Below are 27396 nucleotides of genomic sequence, written 5' to 3'. Positions count from 1 at the left end.
ACCATCCATGGAGGTAGAATCAGTGGTAACGCAACGCGGAACACAGCAGCCGTGTCGGCGGCACAGTCAACGGCCGGTTACCTACCTTCCAATGTCCTCTCCAATATCGTAAAAATCCTCCACGGACTCGGTCTTAAAAGTCAGCATTCTGGCTCGTCGTAAAGAAGGCACTTTAGGTCAGAAAACCAATACATTCCCAGCTAGTTCCCGAATGAAGACTGATGTAACAGGAACATTTCGGACGGAGGCGTAGAGGTAACACACAAAATCGCCACTTACAGTAACTTTCACTAAAGCATGCAGTACAGTGTGCAATGCTCTAGCGTGTGAGATTTGGAATCACGAACTCTGTGATGTGTTTGAGTGTTGTGATGAAAAAGTGATGAAGTAATGTAAGCGAGTGTTTTTAAACGTGTAGTTTGTGTAAATCAGTTGAGGTAGCAATTGTTAACTAAATACTTCGGACAGCTTTTTATGCTTCAAGGTATATGAAAATAAACTCATGACGTAAAGTGTTTCAAAATCAAGATACCTTCTCATCAATGAAAAGAGTACTTTATTATTTTTTTTTCAAAACCCAACTACCTAGTTTAAAATAAAACTCTAACTTAGACGAAAGGGAAGTGGTAAAGTGCGCCCTCATTTGACGGTATGTAATCGTCTGATGCTGTCCATGGTAATGACAACCTCTGAAAACTTCGAGAATAGTAGGCCCCTAGCCTACTTTTGAATGGATTAGGTAGTTTGAGGTGAACACACCTTTAACACTTCCAAACAGTCTATGGTCAATCTTATCCTGTATATTATCAAGTAATTATCCTGTGACAAAATCTTTAGCAATTTTAGCAAAATTAATTAGCAATTTATCTAAGTTATTGTGGGGATGGATGGGGTTGTCATGCTTGGGTTATTGTGTAAAGACCATCATGAATGAACAGTTTGATAGTAATGGTACAAGTGAGAGGAATTAAGGCATGGTTCATAATTATGCAGACTCTTATACTAGTCTATGTGATATCATGTCCCAGGACAAGTAATCTTTCACGTCACTCTCAAAAATCGCCCTTACTGAGTCCAAAAAGCGCCCTCACTTTAATAATGAGGCCAAAATTAGGCAACTAACTGTTCATTAGTGCGTAAAAACTCGCGCGTGTCCTCAGCGTCTCTGTTGCGTTCGCGTTATGCAAGGGCGTTATGCAAGTGGTCTATTTGATTTGCCTTTTTTGAGTTTGGCAAAACAAAATTCCAGAAATAAAACTGCAACTGTGGCTGGTTTTTCAGCTGCTGTAAGCTTATAAGATACGTTCTATTGACACAAGATCAGCTCAGCACATCAGGAAAATTAACATGTTATAAATCAGAATATCGAATATAGGGGAATTTTGTATTCAAATCAGACTTTAGCCGAGCGAGTCTTGAAGATGCCTTTTTGCATGGGCCTTTTTGTCAAACGCGCGCGTGTGTCTTAAGAACTCCCCAGCAGTGCGTCACGAGCACAGCGTTCTCTGATGAATTTAAATTCTTGCGCGGTAGTTGTGAAGTCACAAACAAAATGACGAAACTGGAACATCGCAACTTAAAAACACGCCGGACATGAAGTAAACAAAAGGGGAAAATACACAAACGTAGCTGAAATGCACACTACAGGATATTGCTTCGAAAGTACTAGACCTATGACTGCGATTGATTTTTTTTCAAAACGAATTTAAATACAACAGCCTTGTGTTTCAAAACTTGGGCTGAAAATGTTCCGATACGGAAGAGAGCTTATAATATCTGCTAGATTCAGGTAAGTTTTTGGTCAGTGTTTCTTTGTTTATCTTAACGCCAAGGGTTCTCGGCAAACTCCCAAGGGGATAATGAATGCCTAGGCCATGGAAACACAACAACAGCGATCTCTCTCATACAAACACATTGGTTTAGCATCTATGATTATGAATAAAAGCGTCAATACTTATCCTATTGTGAAATCAGCACTTGTAGGAATTGAACCCACAACTTTCAGATGTCATTCAGTCAAACCGACAAACCCTTACAACCAACTTGTCATCAAAAATATGTTGAAATATAATTTTGGCGCACTTTGATTCAATTCTAGCCCACTGTGGCGCTAGACCACGATGACAATCAAATTACAATGTTAATCCCGATCTCAAGATGTTACGCTTCGTCTGCTGACGACTGGGTGCTCACAGTTTATGAAATTGTCATATCCTGTTGTTCTGTTTCAAGGACCTACGAAAAGCGTTATCTCATGATCAGTGACCCATCACTGGTCAGAATGTTATTGTACTGACTTCTGAAGATCAGTCAGAATTTCTGTCCAAGTTTTCATACAAATTCATGACAATGTGGAATTAAAGTGGAAAAAGTGAAGTGTCAAGCCAATGGTCCCACTTGCTAGTCATTAAAAAAAACCTCTCCTTAGACTCCACTATGTCCAAGTTAACACTGCCTTTGATTAAACCAGTGTTATTCGACACAATGACGCATTGTTTGTTAAAATTTAGATAAAAATGTATTCAAATTTCATCTCAATGTTGCAGCCGTGAGGTAAAATAAAACCTCCCATAAATGAGACTGACCAGGATCCGTGATCAGTTTGAAAACGACACAAAAATGAGTTAAACTAACAGTCAGAATCCGAATTAAAAATCACATTGACCACTGTTTGGGTCAGCCTGACCTACATGGAATTGACCCTTTGACCAGAAATCCAGGTCAATTCTGACCCAAAAGATTTGATAGTGTATTTTTATAGTTTATTATTTAGGTCGTTCAACAGTTGCTTGGGCACACTTAAAACACGTAGCCTGTAAGCACAACAGCTTCATAAGCACAGAAACTCTTGTTTACCATTGTTTTGAGTGATGGCCCACTAATTTCTTGCTTAGCAAAGACATTCGCTGAGCTGAATTTCCTGCTAAACAGCTATATGAAATTGGTCCCTGATTAGATTACAAAGGAGCCGCGAAGGAGCTTCTCATACCCAATCCCGAGAGCTCCTCAGCAAACCGTGCTTGTCATCTGAGCTCCAAGGTGTCCATGAGGCAGGTACGGACAGCCAAGAGGGTACAGGTTCATCCCTTGAGGACCGTAGACGGTCAGACTCAGAAGGACCACAACCCGTGGGGGCGGTGCGACCACAGGCCCCCGGTATCTGCGGTGACGGCGGAGTGAACTGGCCTCGTCGCCGTAAGCTTGGTTCGTTTGCTACAACTTTGTTACGAAGGTGAGGTCACGAGTAATGAGAAATTGGGCAACTATTAACGAAAGGCACAATTATGAGTTCGTTAAACACAGACCTACATTTTCTCAAAAATACATTTTTTTCTTTCAACGAAATATAATTACGCGGTGTTGTATAAAAAGTGGTGTTTGCATATTTTTGTCCATGTAGAAAGTGCGTTGTCACATAAAGTGTTTCCAATTTGAGATAAATGATAACTATTCTAAATAGGGTTCCAACCAGAGTCCCACTTGGAATATGGGTGACATCTATCAATTTTGGCTCCCAGATTGCACATAAAGGCTCCACCCACAGACAGGCCAAGTGGATTTTTAAAATCACTTTCGGGGTTCAACGAAGAAAAATTGATTAAAATGGGTGTTTAACCAATGACTTCAAGATTAGCTTTCCAGCGGTACCAACTGAGCCATCTAGCCGTAACGGCGATCTCCCTATTTTGTGAAAAACCATCAACTTAGGCTTTACACACCAACATGCAAGCAAGGCAAGCTAGGCATATCTTACTTCACATTTATTACATTTGTTTTTACTCAGTGTCATTTTCTTTACTCCAGGATACTGAGAGGTTCCAAAGTAGCCCCACTTTCCAATGAGCAACAAGACGCTACTCTGCCAACCGTCACTTGTGACGAAAACCCCCGCTGTCAAGCATGGGGTAAGGGGGAGACAGCCCCGAGAAAACATCACGTCCGTCGGCGTAAAGCCGTTGGTGGTAGGCAGTCAGGTCGAACTGCTAGGAAATTCTCACTCAGGTATGGACATTTTAAACAAGATTTAGCACATCATTTTGCAGTCTGTTGTTGAGAAAATTGTGAATCACTAACTAGAAATGACCACCTCAACAATGAATGGCTTAAATCGTTTACTTTCAATAATTTTGTTCATGTTGAAAAATTCAACAGCCTACTGGTAATAATAAAAAAAAAAAATAAAAAAAAATGCAGACTTAAATAGTAAGCTTCATATAATTTGTTTGCTTGTTAATTTCGTCAGACATCGGCTTGAAATGGGAATATTTCAGCATAGTGGTCTTGGCGTTGTTTCACCGGATCATTCAGTCAGAGAGAGTGGGCAGACAACCTTTGGCACGAGAGGTACCGATGAAGTAATGGTCAATTTCGAACTCTGTGATGAGAGCAATGGTCAGAATGCAACGGCCGGTGGTGATGATGTGGGTCTACCGTCTACCCTGGTGGACGGGAGTCGGAGCTGTGACCACTCCGCTGAGAAAAGAAGGTAAGGTGCGCCAGAACCATGGCTGTCACACAACGTTCAAGCTTGCTTTCCCATAAATTCCCACCAATTTGAAAATACTTTTACTTAACTTCTAGACTGGTGCCTTTGAATGGTTCACAAATGCTCTACTATTACTTTGATTCATTTTTCAGATCGTTGGAAATAAAGGCAACTGAATTCAAACTCAAAATGGCAAATGACATCACAAGAATTACGAACGATGACGAAAAGAAGGAGCGACGGAAGAGAAACGACAGAGGGCTCCCTACACAAAACGCAAACGGATCAGCATCGAGTCTCAACACTGACATCACCCTTGTAAATAATGAACACACATTAATGTGCGTGGCGGGTATGGGACATAATGAACACGAGCTTGTTGTACATAGTTCCTGCAAGTCGGTCGATGGAACGAAAACACAGCATGGCCACAGACAACCCGATCTTGCCTCCTCTTCGCCGAAATCTTCAGAAGAGGAAGTAATTTTTACAGAAGAGCAACCGAACGAAAAAACCGTGAGTTTAACCCCCCAAAATCACCTGTTTGGGTTTGTACAAAGACACATTGACTTGAATCTGCGCCCTTGGGACTACTAGCACTCTACCAGTTATAGCCCATTATATTGGCAGTCAAGACCACAAAAAAATATTCGGCTATAGCTATAGCTGTTATAGTTTATTTGCTTTTAGATTACACAATTCCTTGTACCATGCTTATATCGAATACCACTAAACATTATTTTGTTTTGTGGACACATCGCATGCACACGGCTACATTTCAATATTTCCTCTATAACTATATGCGAGAAATCTTCTTGGAATTTTTTTCAAGTCTTTCCTCTCTAAAATTTTCTCTATAAATACATATCTTCAGTTGGACATAAAACCCTATGATTTGGCAATTGAGATCAGCGAACTGTCACCAGAGGGGAGATGGCTCCGTGTGAAGACAATCACTTCACATCTGAAGAAGAGAATTGACCTTCTCACTCTCAGGAAATTCAGTAGCCAAGTGCTTCCCTTTACAAGTGACGAGGAAAGGGTAAGTGTGTTTAACAGTAGTTAGATCACCTCAAGAGTGTCTGAACTTCTTAACTAAATCCTCCACATTCGTATTCTATTTACCCACCACGGATATGTTAAGAGGTTTGTAAGCGTTAGCACTTTACAATTGAATGACTCGATTTTGGCTGAATACTTTTAAGAATGTTCGTCTTTGACCGATTTTGGACTCATGAGGCTGTTTCAACACAAATTTAAACATACAAAAAATATGTATTCGTTTTACCAAAAGGAAATTGAAGAAAATGCTGAAAGGGCTGAGAAACTGTTGGAAGCACTACATAGATTGTCCAAAGGAGCCAGCAAAATGTAAGAATTATGACTTTGAAAAATAGTAATTTTACAGTGAATAGTGTCCAAGAGAGTTTACATTGACTATGCACCAACTGCTGTGATTTGGATTAGAATTCTGCAATTTAAAACAAATCCGATTGAGAAATGATCTCTTTGGCCATTATTTTCTCACAGTATGGCACATGAAGTTGATGTGTAACGTTCCATTAATTCTGTTCATTTTCACAGCACAACCGAAGATAAAACCATCCAGCAAAAGTCATTATTCGAAAGGAATAAGCAAAATAAACGCCAAAACGTCAAGCCAAAGATTTGCGCTACTAAACGAAGAACCCCGGTGGTTAAGAAAATCAAAGCCACAGCATTGGGCTTTGTAAAAGAGAAACTGAATGCGGGTCGAAAAAGACCCGCCCAACAGAAGAAGAAATCACAACGACTTTCTTCAAAACCAAAGGCACCGACTATCTGTCCAACTTTAAACAGGACATACAATAAGTCGAGTAACCAGACTCAACATGGGTCTCCTTCATCACAAGTGGTGTCTTCTAGCAAGGTGGACCTTGCAGCATTGGGCCTGCCTATACTGACAGACAACGACGTGGAGCATGTGCTGACGAAAAGAGGAACCCCGCTCAAACTTGGCTCCGGTGATTACGGGGACGTATTCCTCATGAGGGCGGTATCAGATGTCTCTCTCATGGCCGTGAAACGCCTGACTTACGTGAACCGTAACGCACCGGATAAACGAACCGCTGACATGGTGCAGGAAATCAAAGCCATGGAAGCCGTTCGAACCTGCAAGATCTTCCCGACGTTCCTCGGGATCCTGGACAGCTTTTCCTTCGCGCAGGAGTTCGTTGGTAACCAGCAGAAGCATACCTGTTGGAGTGCGTACAAACTGCTGTATAAGAGTCCCAAGGGCCCGTTTCTGCTGCCCCTGGATTGGACGAGAATCTCCCGTGACGTCACAACTGGACTGAAGGCTCTACACCGTGCTGGATGGACACACAATGACCTCCATATTGGAAACGTCATGATATGGCGAGATCCTAAGAAACTGACAGCGACTTGGGAAGCCAAGATCATCGATCTTGGGAAGGCATCGTTGATCAGTGACCCGCCGCCCCTCAAAACCTTTAACAAGATGGAGAAACTGTACGCACAGGAGCACTGCCCCCAGATGGCCCCTGAAATCGTAGAGGGCAGGAGTCGTTACAATGTGAAGTCGGATGTCTACAGTCTTGGAGTGATATTCCACGACATTGCTAAGCAGAACCGATTGTTGTCATGTTTTGATAGGATAGCTAAGGGCTGTGCCGTAAAGGATGCAAGCAAAAGGACAGAACTTACGTCAGTCTTGAAGGAACTCAATCGGCTTTGCTGCAAGGTTGTCAATCGAAACCGCATTAATAGACGCACAAAGTAAATGCCACAATTGCAAATGGTTTCTTACATTCGACACTATCAAGTTTCTGTATCGTTGTTATTATTAAAATTATCATTTTTATAGTCCATTGAATAATAACAATTATCGTACATTTTGATTAACAATAAATTAGGAAAAACAAAAACATGTCTGTAACACCATGTAATAACAATCTCTAAATGAGTTGGGGTGGTTCTGAAAAGAACCGTTGGCTTCTCCAAAAGACGATCAGAGCATACTGATCGAAACGTCGAGTTAACCCAACGGTTCTTTTCAGAACCACCCCAACTCATTTAGAGATTGTTATTACATGGTGTTACCGCAAACTCTTCTATATCTTATCTCCACCATGCAAAGTTTCAAATCCTACTAATCATGTCTGTCTCAATCCATTAAGGCAAAATCAAATATTTTGAGGATGTTTGAAACAAATATTCCTGCCCCAAAAAACTTTATTCTAAACCAAAACCGAGTAATCTACATAATAAACAATCAATAACATGAAGGAATTGCAAACAAACCTCAAAACGAACCGGCAGTAAAATCAATGTTTTTGGTTTAATCGCAAAAAAAAGCGGTAAGAAAAACTGGGCTTTGCATCTTTAAATTATGAAAACTTGTCTAAGTTGCTTTAGATTATGGAGTTAATAATAATAATGTGAATAAGTTATCTTTTTAGCTTTAAATTTTTAAGCAAAAAATGCCATGTAAAATCAATAAACAGTCAACAAGTCATAATCAACAAAATAACGTGTGAAAATTGTTTGTATTTCCCTGGAGTATTATGTTACGGAGAAACCATAAGTCCATTAAACCTGACAATTATTTCCATTACTTCCATGTCAACCACCGGTTCTTTTCAGAGCCAACATTGTTTAAAAGAGATTTCCACATGGTGCTGTCTCCACTTATTATACTTTCACCATTCAAAGTTTCAAGTCCTATACAAGTATTTGAATCAAAGACAATCAAGTTACTGATTGGCAACAATTAAATAATGAAATGGATGAGAAGCAAACCAATATTAGCCATTTATTTTTCAGAAACAAACAAAAACAAAGGGCTGTATCGAAATGTCTGCTCACAAAAACTGACACAGTTTTCATAACCAATGCAATTCACGAAACACTTATAATATAGGTTTCTCGGTCAATTTCGGCAAATGAGCAGCCAATTTAACCACCAAGCTATTCTGTTTCGCGCGAAATCGAATGCTACTGCAAAGGTAATTCGATTTCGTTTTATGACTACTCAAATGTAATGTTGCGTCATTCGATTTAACAAAATAATCATTCAATGTAACAATTTATCAAATCAGCATTCAAATTCACAGACGCTTCTTGAGGCGTGTGTGTCACGAAAAAGAATGTTGATATGCTAAATTGAACAGAGTGCAAAAGGAACTTGACTCGACTCAAAACGAAATTGAATGTCCGAAATCTGAATTTGAAACGCAGTAACAACTGGAGAGGCAAAACAGCTTTAATTCAAACGCATGAAAATGACATTGGCTGCTCATTTACCGAATTTGACCGAGAAAACCTGTATTCCACAAATAGTAGACCTGTCCATTGATGATAAACAAACCAAGCTGGTTGGCATGGACGACCGAATAATGGCAACACACTAAATCGTGCTAACTGATTTTGTTAAACAAATTCAATATTTACGGCAAACTTTCGATTCCATGTCAAACCTCTCGTGATTGTTTGCTTTGTTTCCATCAAATTCAACACTATGTTTGAAGATTGTAACATTGTCACAAACAGTAGCTATTAGTTTTTATTTTTGCATTAATGGCTTCCCATAGTTTTCCCAACATCGGTTGGCAAAAACTCGGGCTGTGATGAAGCAATAGAAAGGTCTTTTTTGTACGCGAAAATCTTACTGTGTGTATGGTTAAAATTTACAAGCGCCAACTCCGATCTGGACAGTCCATTACACCCTCAGCCTCACCGTTGATCCCCACATTTGGATAGCCAGGGATGGTACGAAGAGAACTCATTGATGGTACTCTGCCACTTCCACTCGCCGTGTCAAACTGAAAATGTACGGGGGAGTTAGGCTCCCGAGCCCCGTGGCGTATTCCCTGGATTCCCTTCCCCCACCCCAGGGGAATCGCTCCTACGAAACGGTTACGGATATCCTCATTGATGAAGATGTACAACATAGGTTTGATTGCCGAGTATGCATAGCCGTAGCACGCTAAGGCTGTATATGAGTGAACATCTTGACGGGTTATAGCTGGTGAAAAGATACCGGGGCGGAGGAACGAGACTATGTGGTACGGCAGCCAGAGCAGGATTTGAGCGCCGCTTAGAGACGCGATGAGCAGGACCACCGCTCGCGTCTGCTTGCTCCTGGGCTGGCTCTCGTCGTTCGCGGGACGCCATAAGTTACCGTTGGACTTGTAGAAGATCCACAACAGGCAAGAAAGAGTTATGAACTGTGGGATGCAGAAACATACCACAAAAGCATACAACTGGATGCCGTGGGCAACATTAGGCATATGCATTGTGCAGAACGATGCCCGATACGTTGTTTGATGGTTTGTGGTGAAGATATAAGCTGGAATGGTGAGGAGAACCGAAATGAAGCATACAGCTAAGTTAGAAGCAACTGCCGCTTTAAGGTCACGACGGCGGGCGTAGGAGTTCGGTAGAGCAATGACAAGGCACTCGTCAAGAGCGAGTAAGCCGACAGTGTACGCACCGACCGTCTCCGTGAGGTGATTCACTGGGAGCAGCAGCCGGCATGCGGCATCCCCGAACGGCCAGTCCTCAAGAACGAACTCGACAGCAAAAAACGGTCCGGTGACGACAAGCAGAACGAGGTCTACAATCGCTAGGGTGGTCAGGGGCACGTCCAACACGTTGCATGACTTGCTCCTCTTTGCCCGGAGATTGACCAAAAGTAGGCAGGCGTTACCGACAACGCCGATGAGGAGCGTGATCACCATGACACTCGGTGCCGCGTAGCGGAGCGGTTGCTCCCGGGCGAACAGCACTGGGATGAGGGTGGGCAGCGTTGTGGACGCGGCATCATCCGATGAGGAAAAATTATTGGACATCTTATGGCCCACTGGTACACGATGGTAAAGTTTTATATAGTTTTATATGGTGTAAATTCCAACACGTTGTCCCATACATCAAAGTAATTACACTTCGTCGAAACTTGGAACATCAAATTCCAGATAATGAGTAGAATGTTACTGAGTGTTTAACACGAGATTGGATGTATCTTTTATACACACCACTCATTAAGTGAGTGGAGTATAGGCAGATTGGTGAAGCACTATAACACCAGAGCAAAGCGCCTCATCCGACTCGGTCGTGTGGATCAATCAAGGATTTATAACATTACACTCACTCGACTGAGTCATTAATGGCAAAGCCAATTTCAAAATCAATATGGAAATCACACCATCGATCTGCTATTTTAATCAACTCGGCGCATGCCATCTTTGTGAACGATAATCAAAAACAATGGTTGGCGTTTAAAAACACATCTTTCCCAATCGCAACCGTTACTATCGACATTTCCAAGTCGACGTTTCTTTGAATAATTTTATCGAAATCATCCCATTGTTCATACACCGTGTACACATAAGTTGAGCTAATTCCACCTCACACTGAATATACAAAACCCATCGGAACGTTAAAGGAACACGTTGCCTTGGATCGGACGAGTTGGTCTTTGAAAAGCGTTTGTAACTGTTTTTTATAAAATGCATATGGGTGGAAAGATGTTGTAAAAGTAGAATACAATGATCCACACAAACATGCCTCGAAATTGCACGGTTTTCCTTTTACCTCGTCGACTAACACGGTCGGCCATTTATGGGAGTCACAATTTTGACTCCCATAAATGGCCGACCGTGTTAGTTCGCGCAGTAAAAGGAAAACCACCCAATTTCGAGGCAAACTTGTGTGGATAATTGTATTCTACTTTTAAAACATCTTTCCAACCATATGCATTTTATAAAAAAACGGCGACAAACGCTCAGTTATAGACCAACTCGTCCGATCCAAGGCAACGTTTTCCTTTAATTTTTAAAAGAAAAGTTACCTTTTCAGTTTTGACATTAATTTGCGATCGTATATAGAGAACGACCGCATATTCCAAAACTTCGAAAAGTTGCTATTCTGGGTCAACTTTTACAAATATTTTATTGCAATGTTAAGAACTGTGATCCAAGCTTTGGACATGCCATGCAATATTGATGAAAATATTAACCAGTGTTCACTGATGATAAATGACTTCATATATTATTTCAATCGATTATGTGTAGTCGAGTTGTCTGAAGTCTAAGTGCGGGGAATATCGACCACACATTGCATGGTGGTCTCTATGGATGGGCAATCAGGAATCCAGACTTGATTTGCGGCATGCTGACTCAGGTTTACATCTTTGTCAATCAATAATATACATGTAATTACATGCTAATTGTACATATTGATCAGTTGGTGTGAACGTGGTGTGACCGATCTGCCGAAAAGTTACAATCTCTCTCCGTATATTGTGTTGTCCCGTATCTGCGCATTGCACAAATCGCCGCAACTGGGATATGAACGTGCAGACCCTCATGTAGGCAAGCTCTATATGCTCCCATTTGAGGTCCTGTAAAATTCATGCAAACAGCCAGTGGTTTTATGAAAAGAAAGAGGAGCATCTATAGCTTTTTTGTGTGTGAAAAAAACAAGGAGTTTATTATTTTGCAGACATGCAAGACTGCTTTCTCATGAACTATGGTCAACTCAGTTAGAGAAAAACGAAATAAAAATTTCCCGCTTTTTTTTCTGGCTGAATCCAAAATTAAATCGAGTAACGTGTTTGCTGTGCAACGGACACATTATTTTTGGCTCTGAATGGAAATCACACATGGTATAAGATAATTTCGTATATTATTGGCCTTTGTATACAGCCTGGCTACCAATCAACGTAATAAGCGATGTCAACTGTTATTATGGTCTATTAGACCTATATCATCTGCATTTTGTATGGCTTGAGAGCTATAGAACATATTCTTCATGTCAGCGGTGGAAACACATCACTAGTTGTTGTTTACACATCTTCCAAAAAACTACAAACATTTTTCATAGTAGACTATGCCGTCTTGTATTTCCGAAATAAACAATTGCATATTTTGATATATTTTAGGTGGTACTTAATTCTTATTTGCCATAACAGTCTAAAGTAAACTTTACGTATTGGTTCAACATCAACTTAATAACTTTTTTTTAACATGTATCTTTATATCATGCAAACATTTGCCTAAAACTTGGCGACTGATGAGGCGAGACAGTCAGTGCATTTGAAAAATTCTCCAAATACGATTGAGAAGTAAATTTGTTTTTAGTTCAGGTTGTAAAAACTTCCCTTATGATACCAACTACACTTTGTATTTATTTCTTCAATCGTGTAATAACAGTGTGTTACTCATTGCTTCATGTAACGTGTACATGTATTGTCAATTATTTAAAGACAGTGTACACTAATGGTAATTATCCAAGACTAGTCTTCACAGTTTGTGTATCTCAACATATACATAAAATAACAAACCTGTGAAAAATTGAGCTCAATCGGTCGTCGAAGTGGCGAGATCATAATGAAAGAAAAAAACACCCTTGTCACACGAAGTTGTGTGCTTTCTGATGCTTAATTTCGAGACCTCAAATTCTAAACTTGAGGTCTCGAAACCAAATTACTTCTCTCTCGAAAACTACGTCACTTCAGAGGGAGCTGTTTCTCACAATGTTTTATATTGTCAACCTCTGTCCATTACTCGTAATCAAGAAAGGTTTTATGATGATAATTATTTTGAGTAATTACCAATAGTGGCCACTGCCTTTAAAGAGGTACAGACTTATTCATTACAAACATAACAGTATTAATAAACCATAAGGGCAACCGACTGTCTTAAATTTTAAACGATTTGGGGTTGATTAAAACAAAAATTGACTCGAGTGGGATTTGAACCAACAACCTCCTGATTAAAGTGCCATTGTCTTAGGATAATCTGTCCGCCAGAGATTCTGTTACCTCTATGGGAAATTAACATGCACTGAAGGAGGATGATTCAAAAGAGGGTGCTATCAGAATCACAATAAATCAGCATTAAGTTGACAAATGATGACCCTTCCTGTAACTGGACAGAAACAATTTCTTAAGCCAACCTTGAAACTTTCTCAGCTCTTGGAGCTCTTTTTATGTATGGAAAGCTTCTCACCAGGGCCCAATTTCATAGAGCTGCTTAAGCACAAAGTTTTGCTTAAGCGAAAAAAAATCTTTGCTCGAAAATCAGATTACCGGCCAAGAGTCCAGTCAATTGTTATGCTAAGTAAACACCAGCTAAATACCAGTCACAAACAATGTATATGGCATGCAATTTTTGCAAGTAACATGTGTAAAATACGTGAGCTATTTTCGTGCTTAAGCAAATTTTTTGCTTAAGCAGCTCTATGAAATTGGCCCCTGGCCTGTATGCTTTGTTTGTAAAAGGGCAAGAGCACCAAGGCATTTTCTCCTAGGTAAAGGGCACCCTATGAGGAAATTGTAAATTTCTACTTGAGCATTTCAAGGGCACCAAGGCAATGACTAGGGGGCATGGAGGCAATCGCCTTCGTTGCCTCCATGAAGTATCGGGCCTGCCTCACTGTCTTTTGATGAATATACTTGAATACTATTTTGTAGTATTTTTGATGGGGATTCTTCCAGAGAAATCACTTCAGTGCGCCTTCACCTTCCTCTTGGGACCAAAACGTTTTTGCCGTAACTTCCACATGTGAGTCAACATGAATGGGCCGACTGAAAGAAAATGAGATTTAATAAGGAGAGGAAAGATGAGTAAGTGGACGACCTATCATGAACAGTCTCTGGTTCATCTATATTCATCTTATATATATCCTTCTTGTAGCCGCTAACCAAGAGTGGCTTTAAGCCTCGTTTGGGGCATTAAAGGCAGTGGACACTTGGTAATTATTCAAAATAATTGTTAGCATAAAACCTCACTTGGTATTGAGTAATGGGGAGAGGTTGTTAGTATAAAACATTGTGAGAAAACGGCTCCCTCTGATGTGACGTAGTTTTCGAGAAAGAAGTAAATTTCCACAAATTTTATTTCGAGACCTCAGATTTAGAATTTGAGGTCTCGCAATCAAGCATCTGAAAGCACACAACTTCGTGTGACAAGGGTGTTTTTTTTACTTTCATTATTATCTCGCAACTTCGATGACCGATTGAGCTCAAATTTTCACAGGTTTGTTATTTTATGCATAGGTTGAGATACACCAAGTGAGAAGACTGGTCTTTGACAATTACCATTAGTGTCCAGTGTCTTTAAACAAATAATAATAATAATAACTAAAAAATAAGCATAATTAGATAATTACACTTTTGCTACATTGAGATAATTACACTTAAAGGCAGTGGACACTATTGGTAATATTGTCAAAGACTAGCCTTCACAGTTGGTGTATCTCAACATATGCATAAAATAACTAACCTGTGAAAATTTGAGTTCAATCGGTCATTGAAGTTGCGAGATAATAATGAAAGAAAAAAGCACCCTTGTCACACAAAGTTGCGTGCGTTTAGATGAATGATTTCGAGACCTCAAGTTCTAAATCTGAGGTCTCAAAATCAAATTCGTGGAAAATTACTTCTTTCTCAAAAACTATGGCACTTCAGAGGGAGCCGTTTCTCACAATGTTTTATACCATCAACCTCTCCCCACTACTCGTCACCAAGAAAGGTTTTGTGCTAATAACTATTTTGAGTAATTACCAATAGTGTCCACTGCCTTTAAAGCAATTGGACCCTTTCGGTACAGAAAAAAAAAAAAAGTTCACAGATTTACAAATAATTTACAGGGTTTACAGAAGGTAATGGTGAAAGACTTCTCTTGAAATATTAGTCCATGAAATGCTTTACTTTTTGAGAAAACGGTAAAACAATATAAATTCTCGTTAGCGAGAATTATGGATTTGTTATAAACACATGTCATGACATGGCGAAACACGCGAAAACAGGAGTGGGTTTTCCCGTTATTTTCTCCCGACTCCGATGTCCGATTGAGCCTAAATTTCTACAGGATTGTTATTTTATATATAAGTTGTGATACACGAAGTGTGGGACTTGGACAATACTGTTTACTGAAAGCGTATAATGGCTTTAAGCTACATATTAGGTGATTTGTTAATGTTGTTGTTATTGTTGTTTATAAGTCCCAATATATAAAAGGAACCTGAAAGCCCAAACCAATCCCACAAAAGATCTATAAATAAAAATACTTACGAAGGACTAGGAGAGCCAGGTGGACATACAAGTAGTAATCAAAACGGAACGCAAAGTTGAAAGAATTCGGAAGGCTCATGGAAAAAATGCCTCGTTCTTGGGCGTACGGGATTGCAAGATGGGCCACAATACCTGAAAAAAAAAAAATCCTCAGAAAAGTGATTTAAAGTCAAACATAACCATATGAAAATAATTGTGGTGGACAATTAAAAAATTGACACGAGCTGGACTTGGACCTGCGACTTCCGGAATTATTTTTTACTTATTTATTTAAATTTCTGAAATGAATATAGGATCCAAATTTTAGGAGCTACGTTGAAGGATGGCATAAAAACAGTTTGGTAACCCCTGGAGTTACATATCACAAGGAGCTTCCGGGAACAAATCCTTGGTACTTCAGAAGATCAGTTAGCTTGTCATTTGACTAGTCCATTTAGCTATTTCACTAGTCAATCTGACCTCTATTTCAATCTGACCTCTGTATAACCTACCATTCAATATAACTTCAGTGTGACATACCTTCTGACAATATACCCAGAGGGTAAAGGGGCATCCACATTGTGTATCGCAGCCATGTGACGACCTCACTGTCATAATCTAAGGTCGCGAATATATAGTAAGGATACCTGGGTACAAAAAGACAAAGTGGAATTAATGGATTAATCCTGTTTCAAGATTTGTAGTACATCCCTGACAGGCCAAAATATTAGTAATCAAAACCGTGGCTTCTTGTATAGTGTTCAGATTCATCACTCAGTGACACTCATGGTGCTCTAGCATTATTACCGCTGGTTACTGTGCCAAATATGTCATTCCTTTTAAATATTTAAAAAAATACACACCTTACAATTTTTTTTATTCCCCAAAAATTACAACTGCACACAATTTAAAAGACAAAAGCAAAACAAAGACACATTTCATTGTACAGCAACACTAAAAATGTACATCAGAAAATTGTAAAAATAACTCCCCCCCCCCCCCCCCCCGAAAAGACAAGATTAAAATTCCTCACCTTACGACTTCTATAGCACTCCATATGAGAAACAGATAGCACACAATGGGCTCTGAATGCAGCTCCTCAATCGGTACAATTATCAAGAACAACACGAGGTCACGACCTAACACCTGTCAAAGATTACACATCATATATTGACTAATTAATTATACTTCCTGCTTATACAGTTCATAGCCATCACTCAGTGACATTCAATTCAGTACTTTACTGCAAGTTATTTTGGAGCTATGTTTTTGAAGTATGGGTCCTAATTTCTTATCCATAGCACCATGTAATGGTTCACAAGGCGATGTGGCACAATATGCTGCCAATCAACCCGGGATGAACCCCTTCTCTTTGCGTTAAGTGAACTGGTTTCTTTTACCTACAGCTCTACGTCCCATCCAAAGGACGAAGCATCATGGTTAGGTGTCTTGCTTTTAAACGGACACAAGTGTCATGACTTGGACTTGAACCCACCCTCTGCTGATCAGAAACACCAGGGTTTGAATCCGATGCTCGGCCACGACACGCCACTAAAATCACTGGCCTCGGGCCTGCAGTCCAGTATTAAATTTGAGCTCTGCCTACAGCCACACCCTACATACCTGCATGATAGGAGCAGCCACGCCCGTTTTGACGAGCCCCGTCAATGGATGAACAATCTCTAGTACTGCCAGTATCTGGGCTATTCCTAGTGGGTAGAAAGCCCTCTCGAAAGCAGCGTTCATATCATCTGATGTCAAGACAAGAATTTAACAGAATTAAATCAATCAAAACCAGGTATGATTTTCAGGCTATTTAATCACAATTTTGCTGATTTTTCTGAGGGCTAAAAAACTGGAAAGAAAAATATCATGTCTGCAAAAGGAATTTTACAGTGATCAATAAACCCTCCAAATCCATGATACTCTAAACAATGAATATTTACAAAAAATACACAAATCTACAAAATTAATTACCTTTGCCGTAGAGTATGAACCAAGTGAAGAGCAGTATCGAGACATATGTGTACATGATGAACTGCAACAAGTTGTAGACGAACAGGTATGCTGTCTTCATATCGGTATAGGCTGAGTAGGAAAAAAAGAAAATTTTCAGCTTGAGTTCAGGGGTTTTACCAAGTTTTTTTTGAGGAGCAGTGTGGATGATTGAATAACATTTAACAAGTACATCAAGAGTTTCATCATTGATACAGCAAAAATACTTGGACTTTATATGTTTCAATTTATAAGGATTTTATCATCACGCCCTTGACAAAAAGAAGCAACATAGGACTGATTCAGAATAAGAAATCATCAGTGATTTAGCAAGGAAATGTTGAGATCAACTGTTGATGTTTAAATGCTTGGTAATCACCCTTAATCATTTAAGTATACTTTGTCTTTAATACAAACCTTTGTCCTGAGCGTCTATAATTTGTTTCTCAAGCTCTTTAATCTTCGCTCGATGGTCTACCTGATACAAAGAATATAATGGGCATCTTAACTCCACGACTCTTTCATTTTACAAGATCATTTCATGAAACGGGTAGGTAATACTTTCTGCTCTACTGGCCAGGCTTCGGACTGACAATACCCAAGCTTACATCCGTATGGACTGTAAAAGGGGTAACCCTGTTTTAGCCCTAGGAGTAGGTGGCAACGTCTTCTGGAAAAAAATAATTGTAGCCCACACCTTCAAGAGGCCTTCAGGTCTTGTGTGTCTGGCGACTTGCATAAAAGTAATAACAAAATTAACAAAATTAACAAAATTAAAACCTGTTAAGCGAGGTAATTTTAAACTTTTAAGCTTTGATAATAACCCAACACACAAATCTATGGATTTTTGTACCATCCGAAGGACAAAGCCATAATGGTTAAGTACCTTTCTCATGTACAAAACTGTCAAGACAGGGACTCGAAACTATAATCATTTGGTCAGAAACACCAGAGTTCTGTGATATAAAACGCTGTGAAAGTTGAACCAGCTCAAATATTGCATGTCTGAATGATAAACACACCATAAAATTTGGAGAGAAATTCTTTCAAAGTCTCTTATACTTACTCTTTTGAATCCAGCAGGATCACTCACATACCACAGTGAAAGACTTGCCAACTACTACTCTAGATTCATACATGTATAATGTTATCAATGTTGAGAGAGCTACAGTGAATCCCGATTTCATTGAAGGAATTGAGAATGGGTACAAAGTACATCTAGGAATATTCTTATCATTGATCTAAAGCTACTTTGATTAATCTATATAAATCTAAAACACATAGATCAGATAGATTGGTGTTACACTGCGGAAATACTAAGTTCTTGATTGATCTCTTCAAAGGGTACTCTCCCTTCGTGGTTCAGTTGAAACTCTAACCCCCTATAGGTGTACATGTATTTGCTAGGATCCTTTATCACAATCAAAACCAAACACCATTCTGGTGACTCAACAACAAAACTGTCGGACTCTGAATACCCGATTCCTTATAAATAGCAGCCCTCAATCCAACAAGGGTCAAACAAACTGTATTGACTGATGGAGATTGATGGGTTTGGAGTACACTTAGCAAAGGTTAGGAGAGGCAAAGATGGTACAAGTATATCTTAGAAAAGATAACGAGGGGCAAAGATGGGTTTAGAGCACATCTTAGAAAAGGTGAGGAGCCCTAGACAGGGATGGGAGGAGTACATCTCAGAAAAGGTGAGGAGCCGTAAACAGGGATGGGAGGAGTACATCTCAGAAAAGGTGAGGAGTCGTAGACAGGGATGGGAGGAGTACATCTCAGAAAAGGTGAGGAGCCGTAAACAGGGATGGGAGGAGTACATCTCAGAAAAGGTGAGGAGCCGTAAACAGGGATGGGAGGAGTACATCTCAGAAAAGGTGAGGAGCCCTAGACAAGGATGGGAGGAGTACATCTCAGAACATGTAGCGAGAGACAAAGATAGGATGGCAAAATATGGAAGGAAAGGAGAGGAGCAAAGAATATTGGCCAAGTCAAGAAGGTAGAAATGAAGGCTAGAAAAATCTGACAAAAAGATGAGAAACAGGAGTAAGCCTATAATGGATACTTAAACGGTGTAAGATACCCTTGTTTTATATGTGTACCTTTTGAACTTGCTCCTGCTCTCCCTCACTGTCTTCCAACTCCAACTTATCAAAGTCAAGACGTAGCCAAGCTGCTTTCTCTTTCTTGTAGGTAACTCGCGGCCAGAAGTCTGACTTCGCTGCCTTAGCTAGACTTATCTCAACATTGCGGTCAAGAACCCGGTATGTGCTTTTCTGTTTATTACAAACAAAATTCACAGCAGTGTTAATTTCATAACAGTTTTTTACAATGTGTGTTTAATTACATTGTACGGTTTTTATATTTTCTGGTAGAAAACAATAATTGGATGTAATATTGTATACCCTACCATGGTAATAAACTTACATCAGGGTTTAAGATGTTCAGTAGCCCTCTGCCTGGGTCCAATAATTGGAGAACTCGGCTAGTAATATGGGTGAAGGGGCAAGGGGGGCATCTTCCCTCCTAGCTTTTGCCAAAAGTACTAGGCATTTAATATTTACCTCCTCGTCAACAGCTCCATAAAAATCCAATGAGAACTTGTAGGAGTGAAGTCCTGCAGGGCCAACACCTTGGGCTGGAACACAAGTTAAAGGTGTTTGTATCAAGGTCATTATAGTTTTAAAAAAACCTTATCATCATCAAGCAAACTTGAAACAAGGAAGGCTTATGAGAGTCATGGTGAGAAAAAGACCCTGTAACTGGTTTGCTGTACTCCTTTTCCCCTTTTTTCCCTATTACTGGGTCTAGGTAAGAATATTATCATGAGTTCAATGAAAGATGACATACCATACCAAGATGTTCATCTTTCAGCAGATGAAAATATGCCCCCTATAGACTGTGCAAGTCTCGCATGTAGCGATATTTTTGTACAAAACCAAATTGTATTGAAATTGTTATTTGTTAAAAAATTCTTAAAGATTATTATTTTTAACGTACTCTTTGTATAATTATTATTTTAATTTGTGTACATAATAGTTGTTTTGTTTAAATTAACGTAAAAAATTATACATTTATCGGGACGAGGATCGCTGTTCGACATCGACCTGGATGGTTTTTCTAATAAACCCTGTTTGTGAATCACGTCCAATTGGTGCGATCATCACATAGGTTCAGCGATAATGGGAACGTCACTTGGGTAATACATGTATTCTTAAATGTTTAGAGTAAACCGGAAACTGGAGGTCAAGTTTTTTTCTTTAGTTTTCTTCGTTAATTTGTTAAATTGATTTTACTTTTCTGTTTTTAATCACTTATTTTTACATTCCCAAGAACATGTTCACTTTTTAGAGTTATAACTTATGTTAAACTAAAATTATTGACAGAACAAAATCTCCCCAAGGTAAAACTCCATTAGGTTGGGACCACAATGGTCCCGGAAGTTCAATTTCTCGCGAGACTTGCACAGTCTATTGTATAAACTTAATGCAAAATATTAGTTCAGGTTTTTAAAAAAGATAAAGAAGCAATCAAACAAATGAATCATCAATCAATAAAAAAGTGATTAATCAAGTTGCAAACTGAAATAAACCACACAAAAAAGAAAAAAAAGCAATTTTTTTTTTAAATATTTAACTATTATAATAATGTTTTTAATTACTATTTTGTAAACTGGTCATTTCGGCTTTTTAGCCGCTGTATTGCAGTGTTTTAATAAATAAGCCATGAATAAATATTATTATATTATTCGATAATTTACCTTCAAATTGAAGATTCTCATCCGTAACAACTATTTTGTGGTTCTGAAGAAAGAAAAAGGTTAGTTTCACAAAGATTACATTTACAATCCTTCTTTGTGCTTCATCTCTGACCTTAATTAACAACAAATTTTGTTTTTATAAAAAAAAACATACACAAATTATTTATATTAGATATGAAAATGTCATGATATGATGTGGTCTACATTTTGTACCCACGTTTTGGGACCAAGTCTCTGTAGTTTGTCAGTGTTATTTTTCAAGTCCTAATCTTCAGGTCTTAGTCAAAAGAGAAAAGGCGAAGAATTAAACTATAAGTATAATGTAACAGAACAACACCCAGTTTTTATTCTTTCGGAAATGAATGAACTTTGAACTCTAAAAGAAATGCTGGTAGGGATGCAACCGCCTGTGCTTGTAAATGTAAACATTTGAATTATCATCTGTGTACATATCTAACTTTACAGTAAAGCTAGATAATAATGTGCAGATGATAATTCAAATGTTTACTGTGGTTAACTGTGATTGAAAATGCTCTTAAAACGTTGTCATTGCGAACCCTGAAAACTTGGAAGAATCAACCAAAATTCTACCTCCATGATAAACAATCCAGCAAGGACCAGAAAAAAAGAATTTATTTTTTATTTGTTACTTGGTACTTGGTATTTTGGAACCGGTATTTTAATCCCTTAACAGCCCCATTTGGGCTAAACTGGGGTGGTGGGAAAGTGACGTCAACAGCTAGGTGGATAAGGTGACAAAAGAAAAGATTAAAGGTGCACTTTTTACAGTTACAAAATCATGCAAACATTTATTGCTTTCAACTAACTTACAGTCACGTCGCTAATGTCTACTTTTAGAGACACGTTCTTGTCTGTCTGTGCCCAGTACACAAGTGGGTGCAATACTCCATCACCAGACATACTTGGTACAAACACGTTTTCCACTTAAATTTCAAAAGAAGACGTCAATACAACGTGCAGACAACATTCATGTCATGCGTTTCGACTGGAACCACCTACTACATGCATGAACCTCAACTCTTGAGGGCGCACTACCGACTGTGCTTTTTTTTCTGGACATGCATGAATAAACTTTTCTTTTCACAAATCTTTTACAATAGTTACAGACAGGTGACAATGCAGGGTAGTTTTGGTCGGCACAGTCTAAACGTACTGTTTCCGCTGGTGTTCGAGTTCGGCATTCAAAGACATTCAGCTGCAAGTATACACTCCCGGGTCATAAGAAACAAATGCAACTTCAACAACTGCTGCCATCCATCACAGACAAGATCTCAGCTGCTTAAAATTAGAACAAAATCGGCTAGATTTAGTAGGGTGAGTCTTTTGAGTTGATGATTCTTTTTTAACATGCCGAGTCATCCATAACTTCTAGTTCTTCTGTTCCATCCATCCATGTTCTACTGTAGTATAAAACGCTATACCCAAACAAAAGTTAAACTACTTAAGTAAAAGAACTACTAAACGTAACACTACACTAACCAAGTTCTAATTTTGTGTGTTTCCTGGCAAACTAGCCTGATTTGTGATTATTTGCATGGCAGAGTGATACTTTTCAGCAATGCTTTAACTTCAATATTGTTTGTTTTGTATAGTATAGATCACTTCCAACAATAATGTCAGTCCCATATTATTTCATTGCGTGGCATTTTGATAAGGATAGTTCAGCACGCAACCGATTTACCACCTTTTTAAATGAAGTTTTCACACGTTACAGAATTTTTTGGATTGTATACATTATGATAGTTTATAAAAATGAAACAATCAATCAACGGTTGAAAAACAAAAGGTATACTTTGCCTTTCGAGCAGAGGTTGGCAAACATAGCCCATTTTGTTTAAACAAAGTGGCACTTTTTTCTGTCTGCGGCTTATGATTGTGTTTTAATGTTACTTATTTTTATTATTCTCTCTATAGCGATCATTACCCAAAAACATGAGTACTTCATCGGCAATGTCAATGTCAAAGTTCAACGACTGGCTCCCAGAAACCGATGAGGTTTACTGTCGACTTAAATCTATGGCCACGGAACAAGGCGGCTGGACAGAGTCCACAAACACTAACTCAGGCATCAAACCAAAGCGGGAACTATTCACACGAGTGGAAACGGATGACGGACCTGTCATTCATTATGCTCTATTTTTACATGAACGAGAAATGAGGCTGTGTGGAGTTTGCCAGTTTGGACTCCAAGCGCAGGGACCTCCAGAGTAAGTTGGAACATCTGGGCACGATCTTGGCACATGCAACTAGAAATATGATGAGTGATAATGGCGTGTTATGACCGAGCGATAAAAGCACTGGACATTAAGCTCTGGCGTTTCTGATCAGCTAGTGGGTTTGAGTCCTGGGCCCAACTTCATAGAGCTGCTTAGCACACAAATTTGCTTAGCATGAAATTTCTTTCTTGATAAAAACAGGATTACCAACCAAACTCACACGTGATTTTCATGATAGGCAAACAACAGCTGAAAACCAGTGACAAGAAATATGCAACAAATGGAAATTTTGTTGGTAATCCTGTTTTTATCAAGGAAGAAATTTCATGCTATGCACATTTTTGTGCTTAGCAGCTCTATGAAATTGGGCCCAGGTCTTGACCATGCCCTTGAGCAAGATACTTTAGTCTTAATTGATTTGTACTTCGAATGGAACATTATGCCAAAGGTCCTGAAAGAACCACTGAGAACACTTATCATGCTAAGCAAAAACAAGCAGTATACCAGTCACAAATCATACATGTGACATGCTGTTTCGGCTGGTAACCCCATCGTGGTAAGCATAATGTTGTTAAACTTAGCTATAGTTTATGTGCTTTTTAAAATTTGACCCAGGTATATTGCACCAATAATTGCCTTGTGAATATTTTGCAGTTATGTCCATGGAGGCGCAAGTGCTACGATGCATGATTCCATTACTGGGGTGCTAACTCATGGAGCCATCAAGGAGAGATGTGTGACGGCCTCACTCAATGTCAACTTCAAAAAGTAAGACACTTAATTTGAAGCCTAATTTAAGACATTTATCAAGCCTTGCGCTTTAAGTAGCCCAACAGGCTATTACCCCAGGAAGTTTTAGTTGGCCATATTCCAAACATGTATTGTCACATTGTATGTATAATTCTGATGCATTATAGTAGTAATCAAAACCGTCTAATTTGTCAAATGAAGTTACATTGACACTCTCAATACAAATGAACACTTTAAAAGTATATTGTTATTAACAAGTAGGTTGCACAGTTTAAGTAGCCCACAGGGCAAGTTTAGAAGTGATTTTTACTAGCCCATACCAGTTTTTACTATACATATGCCAGGCTAGCATCAAGGTCGAGCCCTGATCAAGTACACGGTATAAGACAAACTTGTATCATATTGAACCTCCTTCAAATCATGTTTAGTTAAATTTAATTTTTTGTCCTTTTATTTCAGCCCGACTCCCCTGAGAACTGCCATCTTAATAGAAGCATCCGTGGAGAAAATTGACGGCAAAAAGATTCACTTGAAAGCGTGTCTTAAGAAAGCGGATGGATCCAGGGTCTACTCTGATTCGAGGGCGCTGTACGTCAGCATAGAAAGCAAACTACGCGAAATAGAACAAAGATCTAATGGAAAGATTTAGTTTAAAAAATATATCAGTTTTTAGACATAGTCCTATTTTGTTCAGATTGTAAATTTTCTGTTTTACAGTGAAGTGGAGTGTCTCTCAAATTAAATTTTTTAGTTCCTTAACTTGCAACTGATCTCTCCGTTTTTAACCAAAAATCCTTTTATTCCCCCCTCAAAAAAAAAGAAACCCTAAACAGAAACAAACAAATGCCCAACAGTTTTAGATATTCTTGGGAGAATCCCGCAGTGAAATAAAGAATGTGCTTACTACATACATGTAAATTTATTTATACACTAGTTTTGTATTCTAGCCATTAATTTCATGCTGCTTCAATCATTTATGAAAACAAACTTAACTTTACAAAAAAACATGTAGGAATTACCCCCAAAATTGATCAAAACATACCACAAGAAAGTGCATCACAGAGCACGTACTTTGCACTCAAGGTTCAGTTTTTTACATCGCTCACAATTAGACTTAGAATTTATAGTTTAGGGCATAAAATAACAGACCTAAAGCACAAAATATTTATAGCATTAAGTATTGTGTAAACATCAGAGTATGAGCAGCTGTGTACATTCCCTTTAGTGTGGTTTGAGGCTAGGCCTATATTTATATATTTAAAACAAATTAAATTAAATTTATTCAGCATACTTTCCATATTGGAGAAATCATACGTACAAGTTTATATAGGTAGGTATGAAAAATGGATATCATATTAACAAGCCTTCATTTCCCCCTAAACTGATTGTTTTGAGTTTTGTTTTATAGAAAACCAAAGAATATTGATGATGAGGTGTCTAAAATAGATTGTTAATTTGTTTAATCGCTCTTTTGATTTTGTTCTTTTGTAGGAGGTTTTTTTACAAGTTGCATGTCTACAGAAGTAAACATTGCATCTGCTAAATTCAATACAAAACTTAGTTCTTGTCTAACTTAGCCATGGCTAACAGAAGGGAGAACATTAGCATGTTGCAAAGCTACCAACTCTCCCTGGTTTTGCAAAAAAGTACCCTAAAAACAAAGCAATCGTTCCATGTTTGTATGAGCAGTTTTGAAAAACTCCCTCATTTTGGATTGTTTTTGCCTGTATGTGTCTCCTTGATGACTGTACAAAACCTCCCTGATTGCAAGATTGAACCCTACATGATGCTTTTATGTTGACAGACAAAATGCCGATAACAATGTTATTAGTAAGAATTCAAAATACTTGTTTATAAGATAACAATATTTATTGGCCCTTTTCATGAGACAGCTCATTACTTATAATTACTTGATTTTAGGTGTTTTTGTTTTGTATAATTACTTTACAGTGATGATGGGCTCTTCACGGTTTCTAAAACAAGTTCTTCCCGTGAAATGGGTTTAATTTAATTGTGGATATTATTTTATTAAAATTAAACGCACTAAAAAACAGTCTTTCAATTCAATATGCAAATTATATTTTTAATTTGTGTGAAATGTTTTGTTTCACTAAATTGCAGATGTTATTCTAGTTAAATTAAATACATCTAATCTGTCAAGGATGCACAATTTTTGTGTGTGAAATGTTTTTCATTAAATTAAGAATGTCATTTTAATATTAAATGAAAATACAGAAAAAAAAACCAGTTTTTCATTACACAATAGTCCGACTTACTTGAGTTTATTGTTTTAAGAAAAAAAGGTTTTTCGGTGACTGGTCTATAATTCTATTAAGAAATCATGTAATTTTTAAAGTTTTTTTTTTAAAGAAGCGACGACCAATTGAGTTCAAATTTTCACAGGTTTGCTATACACCAAGTTAGAAGACCTGTGGTCGATTTCACAAAGAGTTAGGACTCGTCTTATCTCGAGTTAGGACGAGTAACTCGTCCTAACTTAGGATTAATCTTAACGTCTGAATGCTACAGTGCAGGGTTTGGACTCGTCCTAAGTCCTAAGATTAGTCTTAAGTTAAGAAGAGTTTTGTGAAATCGACGGCAGTCTTTGACAATTACCAAAGGCGTCCAGTGTCTTTAAACACCTCGATTAGCTCTTTGTGAGCATTAAGGTCACTCTTCTGAAGGCACCTTCAAAGGCAATTGAAATAGATTAATTAAATGACGTCACAGGACCCTTAACGCCTCTCGTAATATTTATGCATGACGGCATAATTCTTACCCAAAATGAGGCTATGGGCGCACGTCCCCCATCACTTGCAGTGGCTGCGCCCATCTCCTCGTTCTGGATTAGCATTGTGACGTGCCTCATGCTTAAATATTAAGAAAGGCGTATAGGCCTATCATTGGCTGAGAGTTCCGGCGCGTAATGCGGTATTGTTTCAATTTATCCGACCTCCGCGATGATGGAGAGTGGTTCACGTCATAAATAGAGGTAAATTAGAAAATAATTATTATTCAAGGTACGTTTGGTAATGGCCAAAGACCAGTCGGTTATCACTTGGTGTATCCCAACATTATTTGCATCAAATAACAAATCTGTGAATTT

At 38.6% G+C, this 27396-nt stretch overlaps 5 protein-coding genes across 5 annotated transcripts in view; 2 read left to right on the top strand and 3 right to left on the bottom strand.

Moving 5' to 3' along the window:
* LOC139941450 (death-associated protein kinase 1-like) overlaps nucleotides 1–347 on the bottom strand; it is a 105201-nt gene extending 104854 nt beyond the window's left edge. Inside the window, exon 1 of the mRNA XM_071937951.1 lies at nucleotides 86–347. Coding sequence (XP_071794052.1) covers nucleotides 86–147 — 62 coding nt within the window. The 5' untranslated portion in view covers nucleotides 148–347. The remainder of the gene's footprint in view (nucleotides 1–85) is intronic.
* A 1245-nt stretch (nucleotides 348–1592) lies between these two features.
* LOC139942320 (uncharacterized) lies at nucleotides 1593–8025 on the top strand. Its single transcript, XM_071939144.1, has 8 exons — nucleotides 1593–1789; nucleotides 2957–3232; nucleotides 3805–4002; nucleotides 4244–4486; nucleotides 4639–5002; nucleotides 5361–5528; nucleotides 5781–5857; nucleotides 6071–8025. The coding sequence occupies exons 1-8, from the start codon at nucleotides 1746–1748 to the stop codon at nucleotides 7266–7268; spliced, it is 2568 nt and encodes an 855-aa protein (XP_071795245.1). The 5' UTR covers nucleotides 1593–1745; the 3' UTR covers nucleotides 7269–8025.
* Nucleotides 8026–8443: 418 nt separating this feature from the next.
* Nucleotides 8444–10462, bottom strand: LOC139942323 (neuropeptides B/W receptor type 1-like). The gene has a single exon (XM_071939145.1). The coding sequence runs from the start codon at nucleotides 10336–10338 to the stop codon at nucleotides 9175–9177; it is 1164 nt and encodes a 387-aa protein (XP_071795246.1). The 5' UTR covers nucleotides 10339–10462; the 3' UTR covers nucleotides 8444–9174.
* An 803-nt stretch (nucleotides 10463–11265) lies between these two features.
* On the bottom strand, nucleotides 11266–22310 carry LOC139942188 (very-long-chain (3R)-3-hydroxyacyl-CoA dehydratase 3-like). Its single transcript, XM_071938955.1, has 11 exons — nucleotides 22135–22310; nucleotides 21304–21346; nucleotides 20108–20181; nucleotides 19646–19819; nucleotides 17955–18015; nucleotides 17520–17630; nucleotides 17166–17293; nucleotides 16576–16688; nucleotides 16083–16189; nucleotides 15564–15695; nucleotides 11266–14075 (listed from the first exon to the last, which is right to left on the bottom strand). The coding sequence occupies exons 1-11, from the start codon at nucleotides 22222–22224 to the stop codon at nucleotides 13996–13998; spliced, it is 1113 nt and encodes a 370-aa protein (XP_071795056.1). The 5' UTR covers nucleotides 22225–22310; the 3' UTR covers nucleotides 11266–13995.
* A 77-nt stretch (nucleotides 22311–22387) lies between these two features.
* LOC139942186 (acyl-coenzyme A thioesterase THEM4-like) lies at nucleotides 22388–26446 on the top strand. The gene is made up of 4 exons (XM_071938954.1): nucleotides 22388–22638; nucleotides 23239–23531; nucleotides 24195–24308; nucleotides 24750–26446. Exons 1-4 carry the CDS (start codon nucleotides 22441–22443, stop codon nucleotides 24937–24939), a joined length of 795 nt encoding a protein of 264 aa, XP_071795055.1. The 5' UTR covers nucleotides 22388–22440; the 3' UTR covers nucleotides 24940–26446.
* Nucleotides 26447–27396: the final 950 nt, after the last annotated feature.

This window comes from Asterias amurensis, chromosome 9, assembly GCF_032118995.1.
Source record: "Asterias amurensis chromosome 9, ASM3211899v1".
NCBI classification, from domain to species: Eukaryota; Metazoa; Echinodermata; class Asteroidea; order Forcipulatida; family Asteriidae; genus Asterias; species Asterias amurensis.
This window is presented reverse-complemented; position numbering and strand designations above follow the sequence as displayed.